This window comes from Morone saxatilis, unplaced genomic scaffold (genome assembly GCF_004916995.1).
Source record: "Morone saxatilis isolate NCDOM2014 unplaced genomic scaffold, NCSU_SB_2.0 Contig16, whole genome shotgun sequence".
Taxonomy (NCBI): domain Eukaryota; kingdom Metazoa; phylum Chordata; class Actinopteri; family Moronidae; genus Morone; species Morone saxatilis.
Window position 1 is genome coordinate 4257642 of NW_023339718.1, and position 10657 is coordinate 4268298.

Sequence of the window (10657 nt, forward strand, 5' to 3'; positions counted from 1 at the left end):
AGTGGAAAGTTTCTCTGTACTCACAAAAAATCAGATTTTTAAGGGGCGAGGCCTATGAGCATGATTTGTGACATCACAAATACTTTCGGAAGTCAATCCTGGTCCAGTATGACACTTATACAGCATGATCCACCAGTGCATATACACTGAGAATGTTTGTTGATGAGAAGAGTCTTAGACGTACTTTTTACAAGTTGGATATTCGCAGAAAAACAAAAAACGTGTCAATGTATCCGGGCTCAGCAGCCTTAGAGTGGCTGTGACAACAGGATCGAACGCAACCTCCGACACCATCGGACGTCAAGTGTTTTATAGCGGCTCCGACAAAGACTAGTTACGGCATGTTCAGGTGGAGGAAGTAGTTTGTAGCGAGTCGATTTGTAAGTAACGTTCTACATCATATTAATAAGTCTGCAAGTGTTTGTTTTTGTGAAATTGGAAGTTTTTTATTCCATGTTTTGAACAAGAAGTGTGAAGTTATACTGTGTTGAAATAAATTAACTAAATGTTCATTCTTCTTGCTGGTTGTTCTAACAAACTCAGAATCAATCGTGATTTTTATGTTATCATTAAACAGACAGCTGATATTTAAAGAAATTCAATTAATATCATAAACTTTGACAACTATTCGACTAGGAATATCATTCATTATTTTGCAGAAACACATTATTATTCCAAGCAGACCATTTGTATATATGTCTTAATACATGTCCGGAGTGGATCTTTAAATAATAATATATGACCTATAAGTAATATTAGAGTAAAACTTCAATATGATCGTAGACATACCTTTTCCTATGGGGGCAGCCAGTCCATTAAGGAGCTGTGACAGGGATTTGTTGGGCGACCCAGGAGATTCACATAAAGTTAAGGGTTCAGTGCTGAGGATATCGAACTTCCCGGCCTGGAGCCGGAACTTCTCCAGCTCTTTTGACAGGAGGTTGAACTGCTCACTCTGAGTCCGACATTTTTCCTCCAGCTCGCGAACTTTGGCCTGATGACGGTGAGGGAGGAACGTCAGCAAGAGAGGAGTGAGAGACAGAAAGAGAGAGATGGGACAGACAGAAAGAAAGACAGACAGGGGGAGAAAAGGATGGGAAACAAAGGAAAACAGAACAACAAAATAAGGAAACCACAGGATGCAGGACTGAACATTGTGCACATAGAAAGTACACACATACTGTATGTACAGTAGCTACGTATATAATGATATACGTCTACTGTCTACACACAAATAGAACATGGAATGACATTTACTGTCGACATGTGGATCAGTCATTACAGAGAAAAACTTCTGGAAATGACTAACTACTACTGATAGTGTAGTATACAAATACACATGCACAACTACAGTTAATACTAATAATACTGGAAATAAAAAGCCTATTGCCTCAAAGTAGTAAGCATATCCAAACTGCACAGTGTCTTAGAGGATGAGACTGATGGTATTCTACAATTTTCTCATTAGGTAATCCCTTGGAAAGACCAAAACCAACATTAATTTAATTTTAGTGTTGTCTCTGTAGCCAAAGTCTTATTTATATATCTTATTGCTCTGTGCCACAGAGCTCTGCCGTCCAAAAACTATTAAAGACACATCAGTGTTACTGTGGCTGACATGTTTATTTTAAGTCAATCCCACATATAGTACACCACCCTGCTGCTGCAAATACTCACTAGAGCACCAAATGTGTATTAATCCGCAGCTGATTCACTATTTACAGCATACTATTTATTTCCTGTTTGAGAAATGATTGCTAAAAACTATAGCTGCTTTTGGAAATTACTTTTTTTTTACCAGATGCACCAATACCAAAACCAGTATGAGGTATCGGTACTGATGCACTCCTATGTTAGTAACTGTAATCCTAATGCTTCTCCGATGCCGCACCCCATACAACTTTACGGCAGCATGATGTTACGTAACGTCTCGTTAGTTGCGCAGGTAGGTGGAGGAGAGGCAATGTCATGAGTTTGGAGATATTCTAAGCAACATTAGCAAGTAAAGAACATCTGAAAGTCAAAATCTGAAGTTATTATCTGTTTAACCAACTGAATTGTGGGAAGGTATCAAGTATTTTCATGTCAAACGTCCAAGTGAAGTCAAGTTGCAAGTTAGTGGTTACACTATTATCTGTATCTGTTCCACCAACTAAACTATCTGTATTCACAGCCTTACTTAAAAGTTACTTAAAACAAACCACAAGTCTGAAACTGACACAGGTTGATCAGAAATCACTATATTTATTAGAAAACTATCTCAAAATTGAGCTTCAGAGCAATGTTTTTGAAGAATTAGATAATATTTACATCTACAGAACAAGTTTTTTTTAATGAAAGTTGCTACAACAATACACATATTGACACATTTTTTGATACCCATACTTAAAATACATTATCTGTACCCGCTCAACCCTATTATTAAGTTCTTATATCAATACTCGGAAGCTGTCGTACCACCAGACTTAGAGGCAGCTTCTTCCCTCAGGCTGTGAGACTGTTAAATTCTTCCTCAACAGTTCATCATATATTTTTTAGCAGCATAAAAAATAAACTATATTCTACCTTGCTTTGTAAAAGGACCAAAAAATATCCTTGAATCTTTTTATTTGGTCTGAAAAAAGTGGTATTGGTGCGTCCCTAGAAAATATATAATATGTTATGGGGAGCGTAAATATTGTTGGTAGTGGTCTTTTCAATTTTCAAACATAAAATAACATCAGTCGTATACTTTAAGAGCAGGACTCTTCATTGCACAAACTAACACTGATAAACCAAACAAAACAGACCCTTTTCACAGCAGCCGTTTTCACATTCAATAGTAGGGTAAACCCAGGTGTTACCAGTGATACTAATTAAGGTTCAGATCCATTCAGGTGCTCCTATTGTGCATTTTGGCTCACCTGGAATGAATTAGTATCGCTGGTAACACCTGTGTTCTCCCTTCAGTTTCATGCCAAAATGGCTGCTGTGAAAAAGGTATTGTTTTGGGCAGGTATAAAAAGAAATTCCAGGTGCTTGAGCATGATTTCTCAAGTTGAAAAAACAATCACTTCTGACGACAGTCTCAACCAGAGATGCTCACTGAAGCTACCGTTGGAATTTTATAGCACTGCCCATAACACAGTAACGCCCCCCCCCCCGGCCACCACAGTACTGCCTATGCTGTTCTGTTAAATCCATTTCATGCAGACAGCTTGTTGCTGGATAGGACATGCTGTTAGCAGACAGACGACGAAGGAAGTCCTGCATTTGCGAAATAGAAATTAGTAAATTAAGAGGTATTAGTCGTAATAGCATCATACAGTTCTCAGCTGTATGGCAAGGAGACAGTTTTTAAAAACACATGCTTGATAACATACATGCAATGCTACAACGGGAAAGGATCACATTCGTCACTGTTTGGCAATGTGATCCTTTGGTGGCAATACAAAAGCTAAAATCCACTATATGCATCAATATATAGATGCAAAATTAAATTTAAGCACTCTAGATGAAAAGCGTTTAATTGTAAAATATCTATAATACATAAAGACTTTTTTTATGCAGTTTACTAATTAAATAGATTTTCTGCATTCACTCATCATAATTTTGTTGTTCACATCTAAAAAACACACACTTTGAACACGTGTTTGCTTTTATAAAGTTAAATTTGCTCGCCTCAATGTGTTGATGGGCTTTGATTATGTGGAATTGAGGTCGGTCAGTGAGGCCCCGGGCTTTCGTCTTTAATTGAAGTCGATCCATATTCTGAAACTTGACTTTACGAGCAGAATCTTTTCATCAATTGTTAAGCGAGTGCGGCTGAATATTTCTTTATGATCAAGTCAGAAAGACCTCCAGTTTATGCTGTCAGTCATGTTCCAGACTTTCAAAAAGCCCTCCCGCTTGTGAGTTTGCTTTGATGGGAAATGTGAAACAGAGCTGAGTGGGTAGTAAAGCCCAAGAAAAGAAGCAGCCCTGAATATTTCTGAAAACCAAAAAGCAAAAATCACACATCAGATTAGTTCTTAACTGATGAATGTCACCTGTTACCTTCTGAGTACCATTCGTATATTAAATCGTGTTCATCATCAATACAACACTTAGATCGTGATGAATAATTCTGTTTGTACTTCCAGGGCCAAAGTAAACATGAGGGGTACTGTATACCCTACTGACTATACTGGGAAAGGTGTAATAAAATAAATATATATATAAATATCAGGTAAATAAATAAAAACAATTCTGAAATACCTGCATGCTGTCCAAGTGGTTCTGTATAAGCATAAACACACACCCATTCAGTAAAAAGAGATGTAGGAAAGAAATAAAACACAATTACACATGTGATCACTCATACACATCTTTGAAAGCATTTTGTTGTTTATGATTTATTCACCTTTTGGAAAAAAGAAAGGCTATTCACACAAGTTTAAATGTGCACTTCACAAGTAAATCTAACAGTATTGTGAAAATAAATGTATAATCTCAGCCCAGGATTCATATTTTAAAGCATGAGAACTAAAAATAAAGGCTCATCTAGTGAGGAGGAAATGGCTCTAGGTATACACAGGTCTGCCCCGGGGCTGACTAACCCCCTATCCTCCAGAAGCAACCACATAAATACACATAGTCAAACCCCCACCCCCACCACCACCACCACCAACCCCAAGAGTCCAGACGCTCACCTCTAACAGATGGACAGCGCCTTCATGTTCCTTTTTAGCCTCAACCTGAGCCTGGGAAACACAGGGTGCAGTGTTTCAGTTCACTTTCATTTATAGAGCAGTTTAGTTTCAGTTTAAAACACCAATGAGAGGCGATTACAAACATTCATTGTTGCTCAGGGTGAAAATGGTTGGAAAGAAAGCCACTAACACTACGATGGAGGATGTAACCTTATTACACTTAACGCTCAGGATACTGTGGCTTTTCTTACACCATTTTCACCTTCTTTATTATAGGTTTTTTATCATCGACAAATATAAAGATGGACGACGGGACAGCTCTCCTAAAGTGAAGCCAAAACATCTCTATCGCCCCTTGGTGGCTGGTTGCAGTACAGGTCATAAAGCCCACTGCCTCCATGTTAGCAAATTAAGAAAAATCAAAATACACTGATGTTTGTTCATGTGTTAAGTGTTTATTTGTCTGAGAAGCTCAGTTTTAATCAGCTATTTGAAGCTATAAAAAGGGGGTTTCATGTCATGATTGCGAGCTGAGCCCTGCTTGAGATTGACTCGGCTGGTTGTGTGGGCGGACTTTGATACCGTGGCACCAACCTCCGAATGATGTCACCAGCGCAAGATGGCAGCAGCTGTCTGCAGGATATTTTGGCTTCTTTTTTGTACACTCAGAGATGCAACGTCCATCTTTTATATGTCGATGGTTTTTATGTTCAAGGAAGCGTTCGTTAGCCAGTTTACTGCTTTTACCAGAAGTAAAGACCAGTTGCTTGACCACATCTACAGCAGGGGTCCTCAGACTACCAGCCTGGGGGGCAGAGACGGCCGGAGGAGGATTTACATCTGACCCACAGATACATGTTTGATCTTTGGTTTTCCCCAATAAAGAAATTAGGGATGCACAATATGGATTTGCTTTTTATGCCTGATTATTAGATAACTGATAAATTATTTTTATTTATTTATTATTTGTATTTAAAAATTTAGTTTTTAAAGTTTAGTTTATTATTATTTTATTATTGTTGTTTGACTCTTCAAATGTTATTTTCATGTTATATTATTTGTTCTAGTAAAGTTCATCAAAAAACTCCACAAATATACTTTGGATGTCATAGAGCCCATCAATCATTTTGCTTAAAACTATTTAAATAAATGATTATTATAATTTTGGACTGTGCTGTAATTTAATTATCAGGATTTTTTGTAATGACCTCCCATTCCCTCGATAATTATCATGCATCCCTAATCAGTTAATTGGTACCACTTTATTTGTATAGCACGTCAGTTTATAGTAGTATAGTAGTAGTATTTGTAACATTTCAACAGCTTATTATTTAACAATTCAACTGTTTCACAAATAAAACTGTTCTCTGATACGACGCCACTGTGGTTAAGGTTTGGTTCGGGTGTGTTTATGGATTGTCACATATACTCAATCTGTTAAACATCTACAGACAAAGCGAAACAGGTGAAATGTTACAAACACTCTATAAACTATCTGTAGGCGGATTATCTAGAGCTCAAACTGGGTCTTAATAGACTGGTTGCACAGCAGACATAGCAGGAAACTCATAGATGTATCAATGATAGCTGCACACCACGAGGGGAAGTCCTGCTATGTGTGTGTTGGTTCACTGTATCTGTTACTGGGACACTTAATGTAACTGAGCCTTCCTGTGTCCATGCTGTGTAAGCAGTCCATTCACATGTAAAAGGAAGTGAAACTGACATTTTGGGAAATGCCCCATACCCTCGTTGTGGCTGAGAGTTCGATGAGAAGATCAATCCTACTCTCATGTCTGTCTGTTGAATATGCTGAATGTATATCTGGATGTATATCTAAAAAGGACAGATGTATGAGGTGGCATCGATCTTCTCGTCTCACCCTCTTTCACATTTAGCATGCAACACCCACAGCACTCTTCACAGCACACCTGACACCCACATGGCTCTTTCCAAAGCTAAAAGAGCTGCAGCAGAGACAGTTTCAAGCGACGTGAACTTTTGATTTGTCATGGCGTTAAATGCACCCGTAGAAAGCTGCCACCCTCAGGAATACAGGGTGTGTGCCCCACAAGTGCCCCTCCTAGGAAAGGACAACCTGGCCGCTGAGTAGGAGACCCCTTATATATGTAAACCTCTTTTTGCTACAACATATTGCACTGTAAGTCTGCAATTATTTCTCTTTATGTTATTATTACCTTCTGTAGATGCTCATTCGAACCATAAACATGTTGCCAGCATGTATGTTTGAATGGTTATTTAAGCAATATCTAAGGCTCTGTGCAAACAAGCATCATTGTGAACCAATTTAAAATCCATCCATAATGAGTTGAGGAGGCTTGTGCATTCAAGGGGAATAAGGTTTGGGTATTATAGAAGCATTGAACTGTATAGAAACGTAGCATGAATACACGCCATTTTTCTTATGGGAACTAAAAACATCTGTTGAGAAAAACAAGTGTTTCACATGAATGTGAGAGCATCTGTGGACTTTTACAATTTCATAAATCTACTTTGCAGGCAATTAATTTAGGAGAATGCAGAGAGCGGCCAGTGTCTGAAGCAAGATAAGGCAGTAATGAGCTTCTGTTAATGAGAGAAAAAAGCTGAGAACTCTGGCTGTGAAAGGCTGACTGTGAAGTTAGAGCAACACTGCAGCAACAGCAACACTGGGGTACACACAGTTTCAAGAGAAGGCATTGGTGACAATTCCTATCACGTTCACACTATCAGCAATCTCAGCCATTGCTGGGCTCGCTTTGACGTTACAGTCGGCTCCAGTGCACAGAGGAGGGAGGCCGACCATCAAATGGCCTGGCCCAGCATTTTTTGTTTAAGCAAGCCTCCGAAAAAGTGTCATATCTACTCTGGGGTTTGAATGTTTGATTTGCTTGCTTGTAACAAACAAGAGGAGTGCTCTTGAAATGTTAAGCACTCAGGGTTTGGAGAGTGATAGACAGCTGAAGGATGGGGTTAAGAGGATGCACTGGGAGAGCTCTAGTAGTGGCAGTGATCAAAATGAAGAGAGAGGTGAGTGCTGTAGCCTACAGAGAGCACTATTCTCTCCCCTGCTCTCTATAATACAGTCACCTTTGTTGGACTGTATGTGTCACATCAGTGCTCAGCAAAAAGCTCTCTGACCCATGACACGGGCAAACAAAAAAAGCCCAAACCTCTGCGGCCGGTTGCACCAACAGGGCTTATGCCTGGTCTTAAGCTAAGTTGGTTTTACACCTAGTCAGGAGGAAGTCAAAATCTAGGCTGATTAGCACAGATACAGACAGCCTCGAGTTACTGATACCTTCTATTCTGTGCCATGAATGCTCAAAGAGATGCCAGTCAACAAAGCTGTCTAAGAAATAACTGCGTGCGACGGTGTGCGCTGTACTGACTTTTATGTGCCGTTAACAAGCAATACAATTTATCGAGACATAGAGCAGCCAACACACTGGGACAAACAGACACAATGTTTGTTTTACACAAAGAAAGAAACAGGAATAATTGTATAAGATTTGCCAAATTCACAAGAAGGCCCAAATAATTAAGAATTCATTGTAGACAGGGTTTCACAAAGTTTATAAGGTTTAATCTTACTTAACAAATCATAAAATTGTGTAATTATTTAAGGGGGTCTGGGGATTTTCTCCACAGGCGACACAGAAATATACAGTTTTTATAACATTTGACATGTTTACAGACAATAAAATGTTGTCTTCTGTCATAAATACAGTGTAATTGGTGAAATCAAACACCAGAATGTGTTGGCAGGTATATACATGTGTTTCATCCTCCATAATGTCACAAATCAGAAAAGATTAGCTACAAATCCGCATCGAGAGGTAGACTGTTAACAACCTGAGTTTCCTTACCTTCTGAAGAAGGTCAATCTCCTGCTGCTTTGCATTGAGTACAGCCAAGGCCTGCTCATGCTCCAACTCTAGCTGCTGCCTCCGCTCCGCAGCCTCGCGCATATGCTGTCCGCAGGGGGTGCAGGGGTGGAGAGCCGGAGGGGAGGATTATGGAGGGGGGGAGCATAGAGAGGGCTGCTGTTAGTGGAACTAAAATCCAACGGCACTGAGCCAAATACAAAATGCATCTCCAGTCTTCTACCCCACAGTCAGAGACAACACAGGTGTTACATGTGCACACACATCACACATACAGAGGCTGGTTAACAGTGTACTGACCTTTAAACCCTTAAAAAACAGGAAAGACATAAACTATGCCACAGCAAACACCATGTGAGGACAGTTTATGTTGAATGATCTGCGAGGAGAGATCAGATCAAATTTTGCACAAAAGGTGCTTATGGATGAGGACTTGAGATGCTTTGCTGTGTGAACAAAAAGACTAACATCAATCCACAGTTAGGTTTGCTGCCCCCTTTAGGTAACACAATACCTGTTAGAAGTCTGGTTACTGGGACTGTTTGAAAAGCTGTCCTCAGCGATGTTGTCTTTGTGTGATCAATACAGGGTTTTACGTTACATGAAAAGGGTGAGCAAACTCCGTAGCGTGCTCACTTGTCTGTGGTCATCCATAACAACAAAAGAAGCCATACAATACAAGGGACTGAATGCTTGGCTCTTCATAGCACAATATGCTCATGTCATCCAGTCACATCACTGTTCCCGCTATATATGTGAATATTTGTCAGGTGAAAAGAAGCAAATGACATTTTCATGCCAGTAAAGATTAAGGTCTAAGATAGGTAATGTCATCAAACTTGTAGGTGACATTATCATCATGAAGGGTGACCCCCAAGTCTCTCTGTCTGCCGCTTCCCGTCATCATAAAGCCAAACTCTTTGTCCTGCCTCATGCAAAAATCACATTCCACAATGCTGTGGTCGTATAGCCAGGTGACCATTCATATGTCTGGTAAGCAGCCCACGGATATAGGGAGAGATAAGCACAGCCACTGAGGTGGACAGAAAGCATTCAGCAATGGGACTGAACAGGACTGCTCCCTAACAGACGGACATAGCAGTGATACCTTATAAATCTAGCAGGGGGGAGAGGGGATGGGGAAGGCGGGGAGGGACAAGTCAGGGAGGGTAGGACGACATGAAAGGGCGGAATAGGAAAGGAAAGGAAAGGAAAGGGGGGGCAGACTGCTCCAAGCTTCTACTCTTTCACAGCTCCTGGTCAGACCTCCCAACACGACACTGGAAGGCAACAGACATGTCAGGGACATTAGACAGTATAGCTGAAGAGAACCAGATGGAGGCAGTGTAGCACAGGTAGGAGAAGGGGTACTGGCAAAGGGTGAGGCTCCATAAAATAAAATAAAAAACACCCGAATTAGGATCCCGGGATAGACGGACTACGAGGACTTGAAATGCACACAGTATTGGGCAGATAGCAAGGGGGTCAAGTCTTCCCTTTCCTCACCTTGAGCACCTGCTCTAGGTTCTCCAGTTTGTCTTGGAGCTGGTTCCTCTCCCACAGGGCTAAATCTCTCTCCTGCGTCACAGCACCAAGGGTCTCTTTGAGCTTGGCATACTCAGACTTCACCTGTGCAGACAGAACAAGCAGGGAGCAAAGAGTTTGAGAGTGCAGCTGTACTACAGTCTTCTTTAAGTTTGGTTTTCACACCATCCTGCACTGATTTTTAGCCTTTTTAGTTCCTGTCTTTCTCAATTATTCTCTAGCTCCCCCTAAGTATGCAAGCCCATTTCCAACAATGTGACGGGAAAAAGGGATTCAGAAGTCATTATAATAAGAATCTTGCTCAAAATAATGAATTGAAATGAAAGTCAAAATATTGAGAAGGTTTCGCCGACCTAATAATAATCCTTTGTTGAGGTAATTTACTGTTACTTTGAGTTTTAGAAACAAATCTGTAAAAAAAAATATTTAATAAATTATAGAATTTTCACTATTTCATGATTTTTAAAGAAGAAAATTAAATTAAACATTTTTACAGTGTACTCTTCAGGTTTCCTTGTGTGCACATTTTCTCCCACCAACCCAAAGTTTAATGAG

The 10657-nt window shown here is 39.9% G+C and overlaps 1 protein-coding gene across 1 annotated transcript in view; it reads right to left on the bottom strand.

Annotated features, from left to right (window-relative positions):
* The window catches only part of rimbp2 (RIMS binding protein 2), a 35782-nt gene extending 26125 nt beyond the window's left edge, over positions 1-9657 (bottom strand). Inside the window, exons 1-3 of the mRNA XM_035658162.1 lie at positions 8540-9657; positions 4671-4721; positions 790-994 (exon numbers count right to left, since the gene is read on the bottom strand). Of these exons, the coding sequence (XP_035514055.1) occupies positions 790-994; positions 4671-4721; positions 8540-8641 (358 nt within the window). The 5' untranslated portion in view covers positions 8642-9657. The remainder of the gene's footprint in view (positions 1-789; positions 995-4670; positions 4722-8539) is intronic.
* Positions 9658-10657: the final 1000 nt, after the last annotated feature.